This window comes from Natrix helvetica (assembly GCF_964273705.1).
Source record: "Natrix helvetica genome assembly, chromosome: 6".
NCBI classification, from domain to species: domain Eukaryota; kingdom Metazoa; phylum Chordata; class Lepidosauria; order Squamata; family Natricidae; genus Natrix; species Natrix helvetica.
In genome coordinates, this window is record NC_138553.1 from 1,829,526 (window position 1) to 1,853,721 (window position 24,196).

A 24,196-nucleotide genomic window follows, 5' to 3' on the forward strand; every position below is an offset into this window, starting at 1 on the left:
GGAGAACTTTGTGGGAATGCAGCCCTGTAGAAGCCCCGGTGCAAGAACCACCCACTGGGAACACCTGCAGGACTCCGTAACAGAATTCACACAGCGAGATTTTCAAGGAGAGACTGGACTGCCATCTTTCGGAAATGGTGTACGGTCTCCTGCTTGACTGGGGGGTTGGACTAGATGACCTACAAGGTCCCTTTCAACTCTGTTTTTCTGCTATTCTATTCTGCTATTCTGAATACTTCTATGTTCTCCACAACAACCCTGTGAGGTAGTTTGGCCTGAGAGAGAGGGACTGGTCCAAAGTCACCCAGCTGGTTTCCATGCCTAAGGCAAGACTTGAACTCAGTATCTTCTGGCTATTGATCCAAAGTCACCCAGCCAATTTTCATATCTAAGGCAGGACTAGAATTCACTGTCTCCTGGTGATTGGTCTAAAATCATTCAGTTGGGTTTCAGGCCTAACACAGGACTAGAAGTCACAGTCTCCTGGTGATTGGTCCAAAGTCTACCAGCCAACTTTCATATCTAAGGCAGGACTAGAACTCCCAGTCTGCTGGTGACTGGTGTGAAATCATCCAATTGGCTTTCAGGCCATTTGGTTGGCCCAGGATTCCCGGCCCAGGTGAGACTAGGACTCCCTTGAATTCATCGCCTGGCCTCCTTGGGTGTGTGGGATCTGTGGAGTGGTTGTGGAACTCTTCCAATCAAAGTCCTCCCCAAAGCTAGAATGAGGTACAGAGGTATACAGCCAAATATTTACCTTTTGCACCTAAACGATGCCATAAAGTGTGTATTTTTGCGCAGCTGACAACGGGGGCCCTTCTCAGTTCGGGACGGGCCAAGCCTATCCTGTGTTTGCCCAGATTTGATTTGATTTGATTTTTACATTTTCTGGTCTTCTGGTTTCAATTAATCCGCCTGATGGCGGAGCTGCCCCTAAGGCAACTGCCCTGCCGCCGTTCGGCCAGCAGGTGGCGCTAAGGTCTTTTTTTTCACGCGCATCTTCTCTCCCTTCGCGCCTCCCTCGCCAGGTGAGGACAGGTGATGCCTTCACCTGCAGGACATGTGGCGGCGGCGGCGGCGGCAGACGGAGGGCCCGGGCGTGAATCCCCGGGGGGCTTCGGGGAACGGACCTCCCCACCTTTCCCCCTCTGGGCTCAACCCCGCCGCCACATCCATTCTGGCGAAGAGCCCAAGCGGGGTCCGAGAGAGCGTGGGAAGACCCCCAAAGGAGTGTTGGGGCGCCACATCAACCAAATTGGACGGGGGGGGGCTACTGGGGAGGGCAGAGGGAGGGCAAGGGAAGCAGCTTGCAAAGACCCGTGCCCAGCGACTTCTCTTGGGTTCTAGGAAAAGAGACCCCTCCCTCATCTGCTTATGGGGAGGGGGATCCCAGTAGGGGCAGGTGGGCATGAGCCAGTCCCCGTTCCAGCCCCTCCGCGCGCCTCCCCGGCCGCCCCTTCCCCGCGGTCCGCCCCGGGACTTCGCTCCTCCCGCCTGGGCTCGCCTCGCCCGCCCACCCCTCTCCTCGCAGCCAGGGGGGCGCCGGGGTCTCCCTCCGAGACCGCCCCTGGACCAGGCAGACCAGCCATCCCGTCCCGCGAGCGGAGCGGGCATCCCCGGGTAGGCATCATGCGGGGCTGCTGGCATCTGCTGGCGCTGCCCTGGGCGGCGCTGGCCCTGCAGGGACCCTGGGCGGGCGACGCGACCACCGCGGGAGACGGCTCGGGCCGCCGCGACTTCGGAGACGACGGTGAGCGTCGGGACTTCGGGGGTCGTGGGCCGTCGGGGGTGGGGGGAGGGGTTGGCGGGCACCAGCCGGCCGCGGAGACTGGCAAGGGGGCTTGGGCGGGCGGGCAGGAGGAACGCCGGGTGGATTTCCTCGACGCGCTCAGCCCATCCCGCTTGGGTTGGGGGTTGCTTTGGGGGAGGGAAGCGTCTTCAGGTAGACTGCCGCGGGCTTTGGAGGCTCTGGGGGTCCGTTCCAAGAGGGAGGGTCTCAAGACAGCGACCAGGAGGCGCCTGGTAGCCCTGTTTCTGACCCATCTGTTGGGGGCAGAGACCTCCGCTTTGGGGAGGTTGCTTAGCTCGAGGGCATTGACTTTGACCCCCTTGTGGTTGGAAGGGTCCCTTGAGGTCATCCAGCCAAGCCCCAGAACCGAAAAGGAGCCTCAGATCAAAGTAAGGAAGTTAGGGCTAGGGTTGGCTTAGGATTCACAGCCCAACCTTTCTGTTGCTAAGCGAAACAGTTGTTAAGTGAGTCTTGCCCCATTTTACAACCTTGCTTGCCAGAGTTGTTAAGCGAATCACTGCAGTTGTTAAGGTAGTCACACGATTGTTAAATGAATCCGGCTTCCCCTCTTGACTTCACTCGTCGGGAGGTTGCAAGAGGGAACCACATGACCCTGGGACACTGCAACCGTCATAAATATGAGCCAGTTGCCAAGCGACTGAATTTCGATCACGTGACCACAGGGATGTTGGCAACAGTCGTAAGTGTGAAAAACGGTCATAAGTTACTTTTTTCAGTGCCGTTGTAACTTTGAACACTAAACGAACTTGTTGTAAATCAGGATTTGCCTGTGCATTGAGGAGCACCTACCGAATATGGTTTTTGCGTCAGCTACAATCCCACTTAATCATCATCTCATCCAAACCGCACTTAACCAGTTTGCTGATCCAAATATCATGATTGACTTTGCCACGTGGTTCGCACAGAGTCTAACTGTCCCTGCCAACGGCATCGAGATACATGATGTCTGCAGCAGTCCCACTATCCACAGGTCGTCCTCGACGTACGGCCACAATTGAGCCCACAATGTTTCTTCTTAGGTGACTTTTGCCCCATTTTACGACTGCTCTTGCTGTATTAGTTAAGTGAACAACTGCAGTTGTTAAATGAGTAACACGGTTGCTAAGTGAATCGGGTTTCCCCCTTGACCTTGTTTGTCAGAAGGTCACAAAGGGGGATCACGTGACCCCGGGATGCTGCTATCGTCATAAATATGAGGCAGTGGTGAAGCATCCGAATGTAAATCACATGACCCTGGGGATGCTGTAATGGTCATAAGTGTGAAAAATGGTCCTAATCAGTGATGGCAAACCTTTCCGCTACCGAGCGCCCTCGTCTGGGCCACAACCCAGAAGAGGAGCTGCCCAGGAGGCATGCGCATGGTGGAAAATGAACTTCTGGTTTCCGCTTCACGCATGCGTGCCGGCCAGCTTCCGGTTACTGTCATGTATGCATGTGTGACGATCAGCAGGCCAGCGAACATGCTCACACCAGCTCTTCCAGTTTTCAGCACTGCCACATGCACTAAGCCCAGCTGATCATCGTGCACGCATGCTCGCCAGAAATCCGGAAGAGGAACGGGCACTGCTGCGCATGCCAGGCAACATGGCTCTGCGTGCTACTTTGGGCACGCGTGCCACAGATTTGCCATCACGGTCCTAAATCACTTTTTTCACTGCCGTGGTAACTTTGAACTCTCACTGTACGGATGTTTGTAAGTTGAGGATTACCTGTAACCTGAGCGTGCCCCTTGCCAATGAAATCAAGATATATGATGTCGACAGCATCCCCACAATCTACTAAGGACCCGATCCAATTCAATAATAAGGAAAACCAAACTACGGTAAGTAGGGTGTTTTTTTTCCTTTTCCAAGCCAATGTTGACTTTTGCTTCTTAGGACACACACTCACACCCTTGGCCTCTTGACAATTTGTGGAAAATTACTCCCAGCTGTCGATGCCACACTGACTGCTGGGTAATTTATCTGCGCCTCCTTGTAGCAGAGAAGGACAATATTTGCTCTCGACCGGCCCACTGGGATTTCTCAAAAACCACACAACTTTTCATCCAGCAAGTTTCTTTTGAAACTTTGGGGTCTCGTTTCATCATCCGGAGTAAATCTCTTTTTTTCAACGAATCTCGTCCGATGCTGCCCACTCGTCCTTCTTCTCTCTTTTCTCGGCTCGCTGATTGGCAGGTCAATTTTGTTGCCTTTTCTTTTTTAAGTTTTTTTATCAGATAAACATTAAAAACATTGGACATAGTGCAACATTTCTGGCATAAACATTTCGACATTTTATATCCATTACATAGGTGTGTGTAGTCAGTCAGATTACCTGTCCGTTGATCCTTTCTTTTATATAATTGCTAACCATACAGATACATATCTGATTCCTACCTATCACACCTTCTTAATCCCCTATTTTCCAATTCTTAACTTTTCTGTGTTTTTCTGTCCTGGCCTTTTTCCCTCCTTTCTAACCATCGGTGCCATTTGTCCCAGATTTCGTGGTATTCCGTCTCACTCTTGTCTTTGAGCTCTAGAGTCAACCTGTCCATCTCTGTGCATGTCAGTATCTTATTTATTATTTCTTGTTCCGAGGGAGTCTCTTTGTTTTTCCATTTTTGTGCAAAAAACAGTCTTGCTGCCATTAAAATATGCAGCATTAAATATAATCCACCTTTGCTATGTTACTTCTTTTATGATCCCTAGTAGAAATAGTGCTCGCCTCAACTGGTTGCCTTGTCAACACTTTGAAAAAAATATTTTTAGAACTCTTCACGGATGGGGAGTTTGAGGGGTCAGGCCTTGCCCTGGGAATATAGGTAGTCTTCGACTTACAACAGTCCGTTTAGTGACCGTCTGAAGTTTAAAAAAATTTAGTGACCGTTTGAAGTTATAATGGCATTGGAAAAAATGTGATCTACCATTGTTTTACACACTCGTGACCATTGTAGTATCCCCACGATCATGTGATCAAAATTCAGACGCTTGGCCACTGATTCGTATTTATGACGGTTGCAGTGTCCCAGGGTGACGGGATCCCCCTTTGCGAGCTTCTGACTGGCCAAGGCAACCAGGAAGCCAGATTCACTCAACAACCATGTTGCTAACTGAACCGTCGCAGGGATTCACTTAACCACCGTGGCAAGAAAGTTTGTAAAAGGGGGCAAAATTCACTTGACAGCTTTCTCGCTTAGCAACAGAAATGTTGGGCTCAATGGGGGTTGTAAGTCGAGAATCACCTTGTAATAAAAGTCCCCCCCCCCACCAGAGGAATAAGACCACTCACTTATCATTCCCCTTTGTTGTTTTCCAAAGTTTTAATTAGTTCCATGCCTGAACAAGTTTTCACCTGGGTTGCTTTTAATCCATGTTTTATTCTTGTGGTTCTGCTTTACCCATCGTGTCTCAGGTGTTAACCCTGCAAACCCCCTTCACTAAGAACAGTTCCATACGGAGACAACCTGTTGTGCTTTCTGGTGTGAGATGCGAGACTCGCAAGATCCTTGCCAGAAGGGAGAGGGATTGGCAGAGAGGAGGAGGATGGGAGGGAGGGAGGAAGACTGTGGGGTCCTTGGTGCTCTCTGAGCTTGGAGGTTTTCTTGCAGACGTTTCATGACCCAACTAAGTAACCTCATCAGTGCCAGAAGGAGGGCTACTTATTGAATGGAGGAGGAGGAGGAGGAGGAGGAGGAGGAGGAGGAGGAGGAGGAGGAGGAGGAGGAGGAGAATACTGGGGTCCTTGGTTCTCTCTCAGCTTGGTGGTTTTCTTGCAGACGTTTGATGACCCAACTAGGGAACCTCATTAGTGTTAGAAGGGAGCAGGATTTGCAGAGAGGAGGAGAGGGAGAGGAAGAAGAATGTGAGTTCCTTTGTGCTCTCTGAGCTTGGAGGTTTTCTTGCAGACGTTTCATGACCCAACTAGGTGACATCAGCAGTGTTAATGTGGGGTTTGCTCTCTGATTATATTCTAGTGCTTAGCCTGTCACTGTTGCTGGGAGTACTCCTGATAGCTCCTCAATTAGGGCATTGTTTACTCAGGGTCTGAAGCCAACCAGCAAAGCCAGTCTTAATACTCCCCTTCCAGAAGGCCAACAGCATGGAAGACTCTTCCACAGGGGGGCAGGGGGACCAGAGCAACAAAGGCTCTTCCCCTGGATCCCACCCACCAGAACTCCTTAACCGATGGGATCCCTGGGAGGCCTCTTCTGCTGGCACGAGGGGAGCAGGCTAATCCCATTGGGGGGGCGGAAACAATGGCTCCTCAACACCCATATTATCACTCAGCAAACACCAGGGGCCAGTCTGTAAACTTCCCAGGGGCTAAACTCCCACCCACCCAAAATCCTCTCCAGCCCTGGGACACGCCAAGTCGGGACCCAGCCTCTTAAAAAAAAACCTGCTCTTCCATTACAGTCCTCGACCTGCTGGAGGCGCTCAACATCAGCAGCTCGGTGCCAGGGATCGGCAAGACCAACGGCCCCAACCCGGGCATCCCGGCTTGGAAGTTCCGCCGGCGGGTGCCCGTCCTCACCCTGCCCTGGGACTACTCCGTCTACCTGCTGTCCACGGTGCAAGCCGCTCTGGGCTTCCACTTCGTGGCCCGCCAGAGCCCCGGCTCAGAGGGGACCCTCATTTCCCTGGCCTCCCCGGCAGCCTCCAAGCGGGACGGGCAGCCCCTCCTACAGCTGGCATCCAGCACCCAGGAGAACCAGCTCCGGCTGGCGTACCGGGCAGTGCAGAACATGGAGCCGGCCTTGCTGGTCTTCCCCGGGAGCACCCCTTTCGCCCACAACCGCTGGGCACAGCTGGCCCTCAACCTGCAGCCACGGCGCATCTCCCTCTACGTGGACTGCCAAGAACCCTTCGTCTTTGAGGATGGCCGCGGGGACGACCTGCTCAGCCTCCTGCTGCCCCTCGACCTGCAAATCACTTTTGCCAGCCTAGCCGGAGATGAATCTAGCAAGTTCCTGGTAAGTGCAGCCCTTGTGCCCAGAACGTTCCCAAACCCACTTTGGGCTTACCCTGAAACCCCAATCCTTAGCCCGTTTCACCAGGCCGCTTGGGGTTTCTTCATGCCACGGGCACGACTTGGCTAATGCCAACTTTTATTCTCCCGTGGCGTGGGAAGAATTTATACATTTCTATAACTGTGTGAGAAATACAGGTTAAGATGATCAAAGACCTGGAGACTAAAACATATGAAGAACGGTTGCAGGAACTGGGTATGTCTAATGTTTAATGAAAAGAAGGACCAGGGGAGACAGGATAGCAGTGTTTTGATATCTCAGGGGTTGCCACAAAGAAGAGGGAGTCAAACTATTCTCCAAGGCACCTGAGGGCAGAACAAGAAGCAATGGGTGGAAACTAATCAAGGAGAGAAGCAACTTAGAACTGAGGAGAAACTTCCTGACAGTTAATCAGTGGAACAGAAGTTGCCTCCAGAAGTTGTGAATGCCCCAACACTGGAAGTCTTTAAGAAGATGTTGGATAGCCATTTGTCTGAAACGGTATAGGGCCTCTGGCTTTAACAAATACTGCTTCCTTCTCCTATTCTCCCCACAACAACAACCCTGTGAGGTAGGCTGAGCAGAGTGACAGGGATTGGCCCAAAGTCACCCAGCTGTTTTTCTTGCCTAAGGCGGGACTAGAACTCCCCATCTCCTGGCCTTAGGCATTTATGACTGTGATGCTTGTTTTATTATTTTTTTGCAGGGCTCCTGGCAGACGGCCGAGATCTCCCCCCGTGGCTTCCCCCACCGACCCTGGCACTGTGAGGACCTGCCGGGTAAGGGTCTCCACCCAAGTTGCACATCTGCACTCCCGGGTCTGGCAGGGTGTGTGATTGTGTGTGTGTGTGTGTGAGAGAGAGAGAGAGAGGATGTGATTGCCTAGTGTTGCAGTTCAGCAAGATCTCTTCCTCGGCCACCCACTGACCCAGAGGGGACCAGATCAGAGGGGGCAGCTGAGAGGCACAGATCAAAGGAGTCCCAGCAGTGGGAAAGGTTTTCTGGGGGCCAGATGTTCCTCGTCCGGGGCGGCTAAGAGCCGTGGGCCTTGGCTGGGCTCCACCAGACAGGAGGAGACAGCTGGTGGGCTTGGTGCACGATGCCAGGGAGGGCAGGGGGAAGGCAGCCCTCCGGAACAGAGATGCCAACAGAACGTTTTGGGCTGGTCCAGTTCTGAGCCACGTTGGAGAGAGGACATTTGGACTGGATGTAGAAGGATATCAATCATTCTGGCAAGCGACAAGGTCTGTCCCTGTTGACTTCACACTCCTGTGGTGTGGCATGGCGTTGTAGGTGCAGTTCCTAGATCTATAGCTAAGAGGGAGGGAGGGAGGGAGGGAGGGACAGGGAGAGTGGAGAGGGGGAGAAGAGAGAGAGAGAGAGGAATGGATGGATGGATGGATGGATGGATGGATGGACGGACAAGAGATAGATAGAGATATTCTCTTTTCCTTCCTCCTTTCCTTCTCCCTCTCCTTCTACTCCTTCACCTCCATCCCTTCTCCTTTTTATCCTCATCCTCCTCTCTTGTCTTCTTCTTCTTCCTTTCCTCTTCTCTTTCCCCTTTTCCTTCCTCTCCTCTTTATCTTCCTCCCCATCCACCCCTTCTTCTCCGTCCCATTCTCATTCCTTCTTCATTCCTCTTCCTCCTCCTCCTCCTCCTCCTCCCCCTTTTCTCAGCCCTTCCCGCAAAGAAGGAGCTGCCGGGGAAGAGGGCTCTTTCTGCTAGTGGCCCAGGTGGAAGGGTTGAGTTGCAGGCAGTGGTGGGTTGCTAATTTTCTTACTACTGTTTTGGGCATGCTCTTTTTCACATGCGCAGAAGCGTCCAGGAAGGTGGGCGGAGCCTCATGCCACCACTACTACTGGTTCACCCGATCCAGGCCGAACTGGGAGCAACCCATCTCTGGTTGTGGGGAGGGGCAGGGGTGGGTTGCTGTCAATTTTACTACCACTTTGCAACCCCACGCGTGTGCGCTATTCAATGTCAATTGTTCTGCACACATGCGCAGAACAATTTACATTGAACTGTGCACGCGCAGCCACTAAAATCCAAAGTGGCGGCAGCCCAGCGGAGGCGAGGAAACCGGTTCAGGGGCGTGGCCAGCCTGAGTCGTTGCCGGTTCTCCGACCCAGGCCTGAATTCCACGAGCGGTTCAGCCGAACCGGGCCGAACCAGGAGCAACTCCCCTCTGGGGAGTTGGGTCTTTGTGCCCCTGGAGCAGCCCAGGTCTCTTTGCCAGAGCAATTCCTCCCCATCACCCCCGGGGACCACCGCGTGGGAGCCTCGATGGCGGAGACTTCTGGTGGAGATCCAGGATCCCGAGCGGGAGAGAAAGAAAGAAACCAAGGCATCCAGAGAGAAATCCGGCACAGGAACAGCTTTCGCACAAGGGCTCCCTTTGTTGTGGTTTGCATAATTTGGCCTGCTTCTGCTGAGATCAATTAGATTCAGATTGCGCAAAGGCCGCCCGCCTGGGAGAAGCCGTGTGTGTGTGTCTGTGTGTGTGTGTCTGTGTGTGTGTGTGTGTGTGTGTTTCTGGCTGCACAGCCCTTCGCTCTTCCATCTGACTCCTCTCCAATGTGCAAATACACATTTTTCCGTCGCAGGAACAGCACGCGTGCCCGATCAGTTTCTCAGGAAGTTGGTTTCACTAACAGAAGAGACAGTTTGGTCTGGGGGTTAGAGATGGTTTAGAAAAGAGGAGGCTCTGAGTTCTAGTCCCGCCTTAGCCATGAAAGCCAGTTGGGTGACTTTGAGCCATTCCCTCTCTCTAAACCCAGCCCACCTCGCAGGGTTGTTGCTGAGGGGGAAAGAGGACAAGGAAAGGATAGTAAGGATGCTCGTTGGCTTGAGTTACTTCCAATAAAGCAATAAAGGCAGGATAAAAATCTAAAATAAATAAAACTATTTCCTGCCAAGAGCCTAAACGTGGAAGGCCTGAGCCTCCTGGACCATTAAAAGAAAGTACTGCCAACCAGCATCCCATCCTGGACCTCCCACTGCGTCTCTTCAGCCCCCGCTTGACCTTCCTTGGCCTGGCCGGCTGAAAGGATGAGGTGTGTCTCCCCCCCCCCCCCCCGTGAATGGGCCCAGGAGAGGAGGGGTGGGGGATGTCTGGAGATTCCTCCTCACCTGTACCAGGTAGCTCTGACCAGTGGTGAAATCTAAATTGTTTTCCTATTGGATCTATGGGCGTGGCTTGGTGGGCGTGGCTTTTGGGGAATCATGTGACTCAGTGGGCGTAGCTATGCAGTCATGTAACTGCGAGATCAAAAGACAGAAACTCACTTTAACAATGTCCTGCTGGAGCAGGGTTGGACTAGATGACCTCCAGGTCCCTTCCAGCCCTGGATTCTTCTCTGAAGCTGCATCTAATGCCAGGTTTGTAATCCTTCCTTCTTCTCCTTTTTCCCTCCCTCCCTTTCTTTCTTTTTCTTTCTTTCTCCCTTCTTTCTTTCTTCCTTTCTTTCTCGTTATTTCTTTCTCCTTTCTTTCTCTCTTCTTTCTCTTTCTTTCTTTCTTTCTTTCTTTCTTTCTTTCTTCCTTTCTTTCTCGTTATTTCTTTCTCCTTTCTTTCTCTCTTCTTTCTCTTTCTTTCTTTCTTTCTTTCTTTCTTTCTTTCTTTCTTTCTTTCTTTCTTTCTTTCTTTCTTTCTTTCTTTCTTTCTCAGCACCCCCTACTCCCATTTTTGGCCTAGCATGCCTTAGGGAAAACTGCTGGGAGCAAAAACAGACACCCCTCCCCCATCCCTGCATTTCCAGAGAGAAACATGTAGTAAAAAAAAATGCTTTAAAAGTTTGTTTTTTAAAGTTCCGAAGATCAGCTGTGCGACGTGCGATCATTGGAACCTTTTTTAAAACCCCTGGCTCTGACCTCCTGTGCTGCTGACCCACAGAGCTGGATCTCTTCTCTCTGCCCTACGGTCTGCCTGAGGACCAGTATCTCCATCTCCCAGATGAAGCTTCTCTGGATCTGGAGGAGTCCTTGCCACCCTTTGGGCCCTTGGCCCTTGCAGAAACCCACCGCTACCAGCAAGAGCCCAGCCAGGCAGATCTGCCACCCCAGGAATCTGCACGGCCGGGCGTGGCCAGCCTGGAAGACCAGATCCAGAGACTGGAGGGGCTGGTGGAGGGGCTGGGAGCCATGCTGGATATGGTGAAGGAACAGGTGAGGACTGGACGGTACCAGTCAATTCTTTTTAATGGTGGTTCTGGGGGCAGAGCTGACGGCCTTGAAAGCAGGTTGGCACTCCACCCCTCTAGTGCTGGGGGTGAGACCCATCAAGACGGAAGGGCCATTCGGAGGACTTACTTGGGCCGAGTATCTTGATTGCAGGAAAAACGGTTTCAGCAACAGAGTAGTAAATGTGTGGACCACCCTACCTAACCCTCTGAGCCCCCCACCCCCACCTTTGACCTTAAGCTGTCTACCGTGGACCTTACGTGGTTCTTAAGAGGTCCCTAAGGGGGGGGGGTGCATAAGCGCACCAGTGTGCCCACCGTCCCTGCCCATTGATATGTCCTCTTCTTAGGTGTTTATGGACATGTTTTGCTTATTTATATCCATTTACTTGTGCCATTTTTTTCATGTGTTTTTCCTACTTGTTTCCTTGTACTTGTTGACAAAATAAATAAATAAAATAAATAAATAAAATAAAATAATAAAATAAAATAATAAAATAAAATAAAATAAATAAAATAAATAAAATAAATAAAATAAATAAAATAAATAAAATAAATAATAAAATAAATAAAATAAATAAAATAAATAAAATAAATAAAATAAATAAAATAAATAAAATAAATAATAAAATAAATAAAATAATAAATAAAATAAATAAAATAAATAAAATAAATAAAATAAATAAAATAAATAAAATAAATAAAATAAATAAAATAAATAAAATAAATAAAATAAATAAAATAAATAAAATAATAAATAAAATAAATAAATAAAATAAATAAATAAGGATTCGTCCAGGGGTCTTGGATTCAGTGCAATTTAAATGCTACTTGTTTCCAAACTCTGGTGACCAAAGATACTTTTTAAAAAGCCAACTGGACTTGACTTTGTTTTGTTTTTTTCTTGAAGACGTTTCCCTTCTCATCTAAGAAGCTTCTTCAGTTCCGACTAAATGGTGGGGAAGGAAGGGCTTTATATTCCTTGCAGTCATCAGGTCATTAGCAGTCTCTTTGAGAGGCATCGAGGCCACTTGGCAGGAGGGTTTGCTGAGTGGAGGAGGAGGATTGTGAGGTTCTTGTGGCCACGGAACTTGATTGGTTTCTTGCAGACATTTCAAGACCAAACTAGGGAACATTATCCGTGCTAGAAGGGAGTGGGGTTTCTCTTGGCTTACGTACAAGTGGCTTGCCCTATCGGTGTGAGTGTTCTGGGTGATTCCTTGATCAAGTCCAAAAGCATGAGAAAATTCCTAGAAGCCTGGCACTCAGACAAATCAGCCATCCCCGGGCACATAGAGGTAAACAACAGCTACACGCCATTCAAAAGAGACAATCAAGAAGCTAAAAAGGAAACAGAAAGACTGAAACAGCTTTTCACCAGCAAGCAACACCAGATAAACAGAGATTAACACCAAGATTAATACTAGACCAACAATCAAGTAAGCCATCCCAATCAAGGAAGTAAACAACTGCCTAAACAAAGAGACACCAAGAACGGGCCCACAAACACTGAAACAGCAAGCCCATATAAACACACAGTGAACCCCGCTTCTTTCGAGCACTGACAACGTTACCTAGTTGGGTCCTGAAACGTCTCCAAGAATACCACCAAGCTCAGAGACCACCAAGGATGCCACAGTCCAACCCAAAATGTTCTCTCCTATTGGTGATTCTGCCCATTTTGCTCCCAGGTGCCCTGGCCGAGGGGGAACCTGCCATGGGTCACTCGCAACTGGCGAGGAAGGCTTTGATAAACCTCCTCTGTTTGTTTTTCCAAGGGTCCGTCCATGGAATTTGCACAAAGTTGTGCTCTTTAACCATGAGGACTAGGAACCTGTTCCCAAAAGAGTGGAGAAGCAGCCTTGCCACCTTAATAGTTAATTGGGGGGGGGGGGACATGACCCAATTGTGTGTTGACATACAATTCTGATTCTAAAACTCTTGTCTTCCTTCCCCTCCCCCACACCCTCCCCCGACAGAACTCCGACCTGCTGGGCCGCGTGGAGACCCTTGAACAATGCGAGTGTCGGCGGACAGCCTGCTTTGCAGATGGACGGCACTACGAGGAGGGGGCTTCCTGGGACCAAGACCCCTGCACCTCCTGCGTGTGTGTGCAGGGCAAGGCCGAGTGCCAGCTGCAGCCCAACCGGATGCACTGTGGGGGTAAGGAAATGGCCGGGGCTCAAGACTCACCATGCCAATGCCCCCTGGGAGGATCGGGCCCAGGGAAGCAGGGGGCATGGGATGGATGGAGGCCGTTTCCCCTTTCAGCTCTTGCCAAGATTGTCAGAGTTTGTGGCATAAATTCAAATCCAGAAAGCCCATACAGATAACTGATGCAGCCGGGTTCATTAACTTCTTTATGTACGTAAGAATAGATGAATAAATGTACAATACCAACAGGTGGTTCTTCCAAGTAAACACAAGGCAGGAGAGTTACAGGCAAACACAAGCAGTTCGTTTCATTTTCGGCAGACAAGCCCAGACAGACTGATAGTTTACTTCTCAGAGCAGCAGGCGGCTTAAGTTTCTGTTTCAATTCTCTGCACAGACTCAGATCTGTTTAAGCTCCCGTTGGCTGACTTAGTTGCTATGCCTATTCATTGGCTGACCTTCTTTCCGTGTCTCTCCTGCTCATGAATATTTTAACAAAGGTCAATCTAGAATTCAAGAGCGCATGATCTACAGAGTGGATTTCTGGATTTCCACCGGTCACAGAGATGGGAGAGGTCAAAAACTTCAAGAAGGCGGCCTCAGGTCTGCTCAAGGCCACCATCTTGATGTTTCTGACCTCCAATTCTTGGTCCACGATCCCGAGGCACATATCCTCTTCTCTTGCATTGCCCCTGTTGCCCTTCTCCCTTTGACCGCTGCTCCGCAGGCAGAAATCCAACCGGTGCGCTTCCCCCGCTGTCCTCCCTGCAGGCTGCGCCGACGGCAGGAAAGAGGGCGAGAGCTGGAAGCCGGATCCTTGTCGGAGATGCCAGTGCGAGGTGAGTGGCCGTGCGGCCGTGCCAGGACAGATGCCCACTTCCTGATTTGGAAAAACGGTGCCCTTCCCTTGGCAGCAAAAAGTTCTCCCCATGGAATTTGGTTCCCTTTGCACCCACCCAGGTTGGCAGAGTGACTTGTGAAGTAGAGGATTGTCCACCCGTCCCATGCCAGCATCCTGCCACTCCGGAGGGCAGGTGTTGCCCCGAATGTGGGGGCTGCGTGTACAAAGGACACCTGCTGAAGGACAGAGATGGCTTCCTGGAGGATCCGTGCAGCCACTGCACCTGTGAGGTGAGTGTGGGGGCAGGCCCCGTGCTCTGCCACTCACTCACACGTACGGACACGTAGTTTGCCTTCGGAGGTTGTGGGAGCTTCCTCCCTGGAGGCTTTCAAGAAGAGACTGGACTGCCCTCTGTCAGAAACTGTGTAGGCTCTCCTGCTTGGGTGGGGGGGTTGGACTAGATGACCTACAAGGTCCCTTCCAACTCTCTTAATCTGTAATGAAGATTTAGTGGGTTTTATTATTATTCCCCAGCCATAATGGATAATCACTTAAATATGAGCCAGCCGTGTGCAGCAGCTGCCAAAAAAGCCAACACAGTTCTAGGCTGCATCAACAGAGGGATAGAATCAAGATCACGTGAAGGGTTAATACCACTTTATAAGGCCTTGGTAAGGCCACACTTGGAATACGGCATCCAGTTTTGGTCATTACGATGTAGAAAAGATGTGGAGACTCTAGAAAGAGTGCAGAGAAGAGCAACAAAGAGGATTAGGGGACTGGAGGATAAAACATATGAAGAACGGTTGCAAGAACTGGGTATGTCTAGTTTAAGGAAAAGAAGGACCAGGGGAGACATGATAGCATTGTTCCAATATCTCAGGGGTTGCCACAAAGAAGAGGGAGTCAAACTATTCTTCAAGGCACCTGAAGGCAGGACAGGAAGCAATGGGTGGAAACTAATCCAGGAGAGAAGCAACTTAGAACTGAGGAGAAACTTCCTGACAGAACAATTAATCAGTGGAACAGCTTGCCTCCAGAAGTTGTGAATGCCCCAACACTGGAAGTCTTTAAGAAGATGTTGGATAGCCATCTGTCTGAAACGGTATAGGGTTTTCTGCCTAGGCAAGGGGTTGGACTAGAAGACCTCCAAGGTCCCTTCCAACTCTGCTATACTGTTCTATTCTAAATTCCCTTCATCAAAAGCCCAGAAGTGTCCCCATGAAATCCAGCCAAAAGCAGACCAAGGCTCGTCCACAGAGCAATGGCCCCTGGATACTTGCAACTTGTAAGTTTTCCAAACAAGATAAACCCCTGGGGGCAAAATTAAATCCGTGACATAAGAGGCTTCACGAGTCACGATCGAAATTCAAGGTGGGAATCACAACGACCAGGATACATGCAGCTAGGAAACACCCACATTGGGAATTGGAGATGCCAGGCCCGATGCCCCCCCACCCCCACCCAGGGATGCCAGGGAAGAGAGGCCTTCCCCCCTCCCTCCTGTCCAGGTGCCACTTAGGTAAACCTTGTTTTGTCTCTCCAACGGTGCCAGGCAGGCACAGTCCGGTGCCAAGTGACCGAATGCCCCCGGCTTTTGTGCCAGGACCGCTACACACCACCCGGGCAGTGTTGCCCCAGTTGCCGCCAAGGTAAGAGTTCTTGTGCAATACAGGGGAAAGCCACAGTGTGTTTGTGTGTCACATCTCATGTTTGAAGTTGCATTTGTGTTCCCACAGGGGGTTTTGGCAATTCGCACACAGAACCCATTATCTACTGGTTTGGGCATATCAGGATATGGGAAGAAAGCTCTTGTTTTCTTAATCCAGTCTGGGACTTTAAAAAATGGTGGGTGTGGCAGCTTTTCATGAATTGATTGATTGATTGATTGATTGATTGATTGATTGATTGATTCAATCATTCATTCATTCATTCATTCATTCATTCATTCATTCATTCATTGAGTCATCCATTTATTCATTTAAGATGTCAATCATTTATTTATGTTGACTGGTTGCATCAATCATTGATTGATTGATTGATTCATTCATTCATTAATTGACTCAATTATTTAGTCATTTATGTCAATCATTCATTGACTCCTTGATTGATTGGGTCAATCGTTGATTGATACATTCATCGTCGATTCATTGAGTCAAACTTTCATTGGTTGATTGATTCAATCATTTATTCCTTTATCAAGTCAGTCATTCAGTGCTTGATTGATTGATTGAGGTCAATTATTGATTGATTCATTTGTTGAGTCAATCATTCATTCATTGATTCCATCATTTATTCATTTATCATGTCAATTATTGACTTATTGATTGATTGGGTCAATCATTGATTCATTCATTGATTCCTTGATTAAGTCAATCGTTGATTGATTCATTGGTTCAATCTTGTATTTATTTATCAATCATTGATTGACTCATTGATTGATTGGATAAAGCATTGATTCATTCATTGATCAAGTCCCATCAAGTCCAGGTCAAGGCATGGGAACCCAATAGATAGAATTTCTCCATGCCAGCCTGTCCCCATCCTAGTCTTTTCCCATCTTCCAAGAAGGGTCCACTTTGAGCAGAGAGAAGGGAAGGAAGGAATCCTCCTGCCCATGGGCTAACATCGGGCAGCATTCTTGGCCCCACCGTTGCCCCTTGGAGAGGGCAGGGCATCCCTTCCTCCTCTCCTCGGGTCCCGATCCAAACTGCAAAAGTCTCAGCCCCCTTCTTAAGACCACAGAGGGAGGTTTCTGTAGCCCCTTCTCTGCCACCCGATGGTCATCCGGATTTTTGCAGGTGGTGCACGGACACACATTCAGTCATTTTATCTCCAAGTGGCCTTTTGTCCTCCGATCTCGTCTCTCTGCAGCTTGTCAGCTGGACGGCCACCCGGTGGAACCTGGGCAGGAGGTGACTTCGGCCAATGGATGCCAGCGCTGCTCTTGTTCTGTGAGTGACCAGAGGGGAGGGGAGGGATTCAGGGCTGTCAAACTCCGCAATGGAAAGGGGGGCAGCTGTAGGGTGTGGGGCACAGGCAGGTGCCTCCGATTTTTGTGCTTAACTTTTCCAAAACTCGGGAGTCCCTGCCCAGGGTGGTCAAAAAAGTCAAGATGGCGTCCTTGATGATGCGATCAGAGCTCCACCTGGTTTTTAAGGTGTGTAAACAATTCATCAGGTAAAGAGGGCCAAGCAAATCCGATTTAAGCCTAAGCACCAAAGAAAATATAATGTTTACGATTCCAAATAGATTCAGCATATCTGTGATGTTGTTTGATTACAAATGGCTGTTTTAATCATTGCTTGGGAGCTGCTCAGAGTTCAGTGTAAGATGGGCAGCTGCATAAATGTTTTGGGGGCATAAATATTTTATTTATTATTTAAGTAAGTAAATAAAGGATTTCTAATTGCGCTCCCCAAAATGAGACATCTCACCCTTCCTCCCTTCCTTCCTTCCTCTCTCTCTCTCTTTCTCTCTCTCCCCCTCCCTCTTCTGTCGTCTTTCTTTTTTCTTCTTTCTGTCTGTCTTTCTTTCTTTGTTTGTTTCTTTTTGTTTTTCCCTCTTTCTTTCTCTCCCTCCTTCCTTCCGTCCTTTCTTCCTGTCTTTCTTTCTCCCTCTGTCTCTCTCCCCCTTTTGTCTTCTTTCTTTCTTTTTCCTTCCTTTTTCTTTCTTTCTTCTTCCTTCCTTTTTCTTTCTTTCTTTCTTTCTTTCTTTCTTTCTTTCTTCTTTCTGTCTTTCTTTCTGTCTTTCTTTGTTTCTGTCTTTCTTTGTTTCTCTTTCTTTGTCTTTCTCTTTGTCTTTCTCTCTTTCTTTCTCTCCCTCCTTCCTCCCTTCGTTCCTTCCTTCACCTCTCCCTTCATCTTCCTTCCTTCCTTCCTTCTTCCTTCCCATTCTTCCTTCCCTCCCTCCCCACAGGATGGAAAACTTCTCTGCTCCCGGATTCCTTGCCCAGAGCTGGACTGTTCCAATCCAGAAGAATCGCCCGGAGAATGCTGTCCCCGGTGCCAGGGTGTGTCTCTCTCTCATGCCCCTGTTAGGTTTCTCTCCCTTCTCTCCTCTCGGGACCCAGGTGGCATACAGAGCATTTCCCCCCCCCCCAAAAAAAACAACAGCCCTGCAGGGAGAAGGCCAGGCCAGAGAGACCCAACATGGGGGTCTGGGACAGGGCGAAGGGCCTGAATAATTGGGATGGGGGGAGGGCTTTTCATCCTTTACTCGTCCTTTACAACAACCCCCTCCTTTTTCTACCACCGGGTGGGCTTCCCCACGTTCGGTACTCCCTCACCAGGTTGCGTGAATGGAACCGCCAGGCACGGCCACGGGGAAGAGTGGACGCCTCCCACGGACCCCTGCCTGAGATGTAGGTGCCAGGTGAGTCCCGGAAGTGCCCGGCTGCCCCCCTGTGGCTTTCAGGGGTCCATCAGAGGCTCTGGGGCCCTGGCATGATATCTCTGGGGCTTCTCAGGCCTCCAGGTCCTGCTTCTCCCAGAGGGGCTTTTTCAGGAGGCAACTGGACTTTCTGGTTTTTTCTTTGAAGAGGTTTTGCTTCTCACCCCAGAAGCTTCTTCAGCTCTGACTGGATGGAGGGGAATGGAAACTCCTGGCAGACAGCTGGCCATTTGCACCCTTTTCGAGCAGGGGTTTCATTGATGGCCGCATCATCATTATGTTTGACCTCGGAGGACGGGGTGGGTAGGTGGCCAAGAGGGGGATGGGCGTGGTGATGGTGGGCAATTGACCTAAGCTCAGGGTACGCTTTCTTTCTTTTCTTCTCTCTCTCTCTTTTTCTTTCCTTCTTTCTCTCTTTCTTTCCTTCTTTCTTTCTGTCTCTCTCTCTTTCTCTTTTTTCTTTCCTTCTTTCTCTTTCTCTCTCTTTCATTCATTCTTTCTTTCTCTCTCTCTCTTTCTTCTTTCTTTCCTTCCATAGTAGTCCCCGGCCTCCAGGAGCACTCTGCCGGCCAGAAATGGCAGTTGCCAAAAATATTTTCAGGGAAGCCAAAAACGGGCCATGCAGGGGTTGCACCGCCCCTCCCCCCCTGCCCGTTTTGGCTGTCAGAGGCCCCTTGGGCTTCTCCTTTGATATTTTCAGGCCAGCGTAAATGAAAAACAAAACAAAACACACAAGTGGAGTTTCCAACCTGCCATCTTGACTTTTCTGACCGTCCTCTTGAGTCGAGGACAAAATCGGGTGAATTTTATGTGGCCGTTTTTTTCTCGACGGCCGGTTGTGCCTGCATCTTCCTCGCATCTCTCTGCCTTCTGGGCCAAGGAAGCTCCAGTGGCCTCTTTAAACATGGGGAGGGGGGGGCTGCAGGGATCCCCCTCCCGGACGCCCCTCCTTTTACCCCCGTCCTCCTCCTCTCCCCCTCTGCTGCAGGAGGGCAATGCCATCTGCCAACGGAGGCAGTGCGCCAGTCTGTGCCGCCACCCTGCCCGCCCTCGGCCAGGCACCTGCTGCCCCGTCTGTGATGGTGAGTCTTTCGGGGGGGGGGGTTGCTCTGGACTGAAAGGGAGGAACACTAGGCCTCCCAGACAAGCCACGATGGTGTCATCGGGCAGAAAGGGGGCCAGGCATCCCAAACAAACTGTGATCATGTCATTGAGCAGAAAGAAGGGCCAGGCATCCCAAATAAACCAGAATGATACCGGTTGGAAAGGGGGATCCAAACAAACTCTGATGACTCCATTGGGCAGAAAAAGGGGGGGGGGGTAAACATCCCAGGCCACAAACCACATTTGCAACCCATCTGTCGCCCCCTGCAGGCTGCCTCTGGGAAGGACGCGAGTACCGCAGCGGCCACGCTGTGCAGACCCCAGACCCCTGCAGACGCTGCCGTTGTGTGGTGAGTCTGTTTGGGTGGGTGGGTGGGGGTGAGTCTGTCTCAGGGGGGAGGGAGGGGACACAGCCACCACCACCCCAGTGATCTCCTTGCCCCCACAGGCTGGCGAGGTCTCTTGCAGACAGGTGAGTTGCCCACCTGCCCACTGCAGCCATCCTGCCAAGCTCCCGGAGGAATGTTGCCCCACCTGTGATGGTGAGTTCCCCCCGTCCCCCCTTGAAAGGAGGTATCCTTTTCCCCCGAAACGCATTTGACCCGAATTTTATTGACTGATGGATTCAATTTGTAAGGCCGGGCCTCTTGCCATCGGGGTGAGCCCAAACGAGATTGGCTGAGTGGGCAAAATAAAGCCTCCCCCACCAGGAACAGCTTACCTGAAGGATGCCAAAAGAACGCAAACCTATGATTCGTTGGATCTTTCTTGAAAAAACATCGGGAGAATGTGAAAAGAGGGAGGAGTTGAGCGTAGTCTATCGATTGTGCAGACGGTAAAAGTAACCTTACCAAAAACTGAGAGTTTCTCCACTAGCTTTTGGGGCACCAGTGACAACAACTGACCCCAAAATGTCAGGGTTCCAAGTTTGGTACCCGTAGCAAACAAAACTCTGAGGCAGGCAAATTTCTCAAAAAATTGGTTTATTGTTTATCTCATATTTGCACAATCTGGTGAAAACCAACTCTGAATATTCCCACGGTTTCCAAATAATTAAAAGTGAAAGTTTGTCACTTTCTCAAAACAATCAGCCCCGTGGTCCACTCAGGATAATGTCCAGTGGCTAAGGGACTCCCGTCCCCTCCTTTCCAGCACCTGCAGGAATGTCCTTGGTTCCCAAGAGAAAGTATTTTGTTTTGAGCATAAAACGATCTCTCCTTCCCCCCCCGGGCTATCCTTCGTCTACGGAGGGTCAGCGCTGAAGTCTCAAGATGGCCTCAGTCAGGCCGGCTTCAGGGCTGACACAAAATTTCAATGGCTAAGCAAGATAGTTATTCGTACTCTTTTGCCCCACCTTATGACCTTCCTAGCCACCGTTGTTAAGTGAATCGCTGCAATGGTTAAATTAATAACATGGTCTTTGAGTGAATCTGGCTTCCCTATTGACATGGCTTGTCAGAAAGTCACAAAAGCAGGTCACGTGACCCCGAGACCCTGCAACCGTCGTAAGTATGAGTCACTTGCCAAGCTCCGAATTTTATGGGGAGGCTGCAACAGTCATAAGTGTGAAAAACGGTCATAAGTCAGTGCCATTGGAACACTGAACAGTCACTAAACGAGTGGATTTAAGTCAAGAACTATCAGTATCTACCGGAGGAGAACCTTACTACAGGTAGTCCTTGACTTATGACCTAGTCACTTAGTGACCATTAAAAGTTATGACAAACCCCCCCTCAGCTACTTATAAACCGGATTCAAAGTTCCGACGGCCACCACCACTCTCGGTCATGTGGCAACATTTTGGGCACTCAACAACCGGCCCACATTTATATTTACACAACCACAATTTATGACTTACTTATTTTTGCCAAAACTTTCACCTCCGGTGCCCAGCAAAGACTCCCCATAGCAAACAACGGATCTGTTTAATGACTGCAGGTTCACTTAACAACCGCCGCACAAAAAGACAGGTTTTAAAACTGGGTCACTCACACGGTGGCTTGCTGTACAACCATCATCACTTGAAACTTGAACGTCCAGATTCCGTTACGGTCATAAGTCTGAGGACTATTTCAACATAGTTTTCTTTCTGGGGAAAAATTCTTTTTACCCATCTGCCCATCACAGGTGTAGAAATGGCCAGGTGGAGAGTTAGGAGGTGGGGAAGACTTTGTCTTAAAATTACTCCAAGGTTACACCAAGGAGAGGAAAGTTTGACACACACCTTCCGCGTTTCTCTTTTCCCTCCCTGAATCTCCTTTGCAAGTCTGTGAATTTGAAGGACGGTTGTATCAGGACAGAGAGAAGTTCTCACCTGCCACGGGGGGCCCCTGCCTGCAGTGCCAGTGCTTGGTGAGTAGGGCATGGTGGGTGAACTGGTTAGTCTGGCCGAACCATGAGACCAGAATTCAGAATTCAATAATACAACTTATTTTCCTACCTGGGTAGAGGGTTGGACTAGAAGACCTCCAAGGTCCCTTCCAACTCTGTTTGTGTGTGTGTGTGTGTGTTTTAATAGTTTTTATTGAACATTTTCAAGTTTAAAAGCCACAAGCAAGAAAAAAACCCCCAAAAACAAAAAAACAAGAAAAAATACAAAAACAAATATAAAACAGATAAAAACACAAACAACATAACCATATAATATAATTTCGTAGCTTCCCATATCCGCATGTATATTCTGCTTTTGTAGTTCACTATTCAATTATTGCCTTCTTGTAGTTTTTAACAATTCTAATCGTAATGTATTATGTATATTATAATACAATAGTATAGTGCATATAATCAAATTTTACCTATATACTGTATATATTTCTTCATAGTACAATCAATAGTTTTTAAAACGTCTATTTCTTGTTTTGGCTTCTATTCTCTAGCCACTTGTGCAGTCTACTCCAAATTTTATAACCCTTCCAACTCTGTTTATTCTATTCTAATTCTATTCTATTCTTTGGGGCAGCCCCTGAGATATTGGAAGACTGCTATCCTGTCTCCCCTAGTCCTTCTTTCTATTAAACTAGACATACCCAGTTCCTGCAACCGTTCTTCTTAGCCTCCAGTCCCCTAATCCTCCTTGTTGCTCTTCTCTGCACACTTTCTAGAGTCTCAATATCCCTTTTTGAAACTTGGGAATTGAAGTCCTGAAGTTGCTGAGCCGTCTGGGGAATTCTGGGAGCTGAAGCCCACCCCTCTCTTAAACTCGCCAAGTGGATGGGGAATTCACTTCTCTTTCTTTCCTTCACTCAGGAAGGGCATGTCCGATGCCAGGAGGAACTGTGCCCCCCAACGCCATGTGCCCGGCCCCTCCGAGACCCCAAACGCTGCTGTCCAGTGTGCGCAGGTGACCAGATGGGGGAGTACCGGGAATGGGGAGGGGACCCCTTGACCTCTTTGCTGCTCACTTCCCCACATGGAGCTGAGTGCCCCCCCCCCCCGTCCCACCAGCTCAGATTGGACTGGTGATGCCATGGAAGTTTGCAGCACGCAACTTGGCTCACTTGCTTGAGTCATCTCCAGGGCACCTGGAATGGGTTAAGGAACCCCAAAGGGCCACTCAAATCCCTTTTGCGTTACAGATAGTCCTCAACTTACGAAAGTTTGTTTAGTGGTATAGAAGATATAGAACAGAACAGAACAGAACAGAATAGAATAGATGATTAGAATAGAATAGAACAGAACACAATAGATAAATAGAACAGAACAGAACAGAACAGAATAGAATAGATAAATAGAATAGAATAGAATAGAACAGAACAGATAATAGAATAGAATAGAATAGAATAGAGCAGAACAGAACAGAATAGAATAGAATAACAGTTGGAAGGGACCTTGGAGGTCTTCTAGTCCAACCCCCTCAAGCAGGAGAACCTCTACCATTTCAGACAAGTAGCCATCCAATCTCTTAAAAACTTCCAGTGTTGGAGCATTCACAACTTCTGGAGGCAAGGAGTTCCACTGGTTTATTGTTCTAACCGTCAGGAAATCTCATTTACAAATGCCTTGTAAAACATGGGGGACTCAGGTGGTGGGAAAGGGATCCAGGTTTCGGCTTTGCAGCCTGGCCAGGATGAAACCCAGTTTGACTCAGCTTCTCTCTTGCTGGCGACTGTCAGTTTGTGTTTTCGAGGATCTTGAGTTTGAAGATGGCACCGAGTGGGCACCAGCGAGAGACCCTTGCAGAGTCTGCACCTGCCACCAGGGGGAGACGGTGTGCCATGCCCTCCAGTGCCCCCCTGTCACCTGTCAGCATCCGGCCCGGCTTCTCGGTGAGTCCCTCCCCCCCCCCAAACTGCAGGACCCTCATCCCTGGGATGGGTAGCATCGAGCCCCGGCTGCAGGAGGGGGGCACGGAGAGGAAAATACATGGGGGATGGCCAATAGCAGCCGTCTGGCTCTGTCATGGCCAGGAAAAAGCCAAGAAAACGAAGGAAGGAAAAGAGGCTTTTTAGGAGGAGGGAGAAAGAGAAAGAAAGAAAGAAAGAAAGAAAGAAAGAAAGAAAGAAAGAAAGAAAGAAAGAAAGAAGAAGGAAGAGAGAGAGAGAGAGAGAGAGAAAGAAAGAAAGAAAGAAAGAAAGAAAGAAAGAAAGAAAGAAAGAAAGAAAGAAAGAAAGAAGAGAGACAGAGAGAGACAGAGAGAGAGAGAAAGAAAGAGAGAGAGAGAAGAAAGAAAGAAGAAAGAAAGAAAGAAAGAAAGAAAGAAAGAAAGAAAGAAAGAAAGAAA

General features: G+C 49.3%; 1 protein-coding gene across 2 annotated transcripts in view; it reads left to right on the top strand.

The window, feature by feature from the left end:
• Positions 1 to 1,523: 1,523 nt before the first annotated feature.
• The window catches only part of KCP (kielin cysteine rich BMP regulator), a 50,060-nt gene continuing 27,387 nt past the window's right edge, over positions 1,524 to 24,196 (top strand). For both annotated transcript variants that reach the window (XM_081956768.1, XM_081956767.1), the window contains exons 1-17: positions 1,524 to 1,750; positions 6,211 to 6,767; positions 7,510 to 7,582; positions 10,700 to 10,971; positions 12,965 to 13,148; positions 13,911 to 13,978; positions 14,100 to 14,270; positions 15,536 to 15,632; positions 16,855 to 16,934; positions 17,899 to 17,992; positions 18,272 to 18,354; positions 19,361 to 19,454; positions 19,747 to 19,826; positions 19,925 to 20,018; positions 21,743 to 21,828; positions 22,723 to 22,816; positions 23,589 to 23,741. In XM_081956768.1, the coding sequence (XP_081812894.1) occupies positions 1,630 to 1,750; positions 6,211 to 6,767; positions 7,510 to 7,582; positions 10,700 to 10,971; positions 12,965 to 13,148; positions 13,911 to 13,978; positions 14,100 to 14,270; positions 15,536 to 15,632; positions 16,855 to 16,934; positions 17,899 to 17,992; positions 18,272 to 18,354; positions 19,361 to 19,454; positions 19,747 to 19,826; positions 19,925 to 20,018; positions 21,743 to 21,828; positions 22,723 to 22,816; positions 23,589 to 23,741 (2,401 nt within the window). In that variant the 5' untranslated portion in view covers positions 1,524 to 1,629. The remainder of the gene's footprint in view (positions 1,751 to 6,210; positions 6,768 to 7,509; positions 7,583 to 10,699; positions 10,972 to 12,964; positions 13,149 to 13,910; positions 13,979 to 14,099; positions 14,271 to 15,535; positions 15,633 to 16,854; positions 16,935 to 17,898; positions 17,993 to 18,271; positions 18,355 to 19,360; positions 19,455 to 19,746; positions 19,827 to 19,924; positions 20,019 to 21,742; positions 21,829 to 22,722; positions 22,817 to 23,588; positions 23,742 to 24,196) is intronic.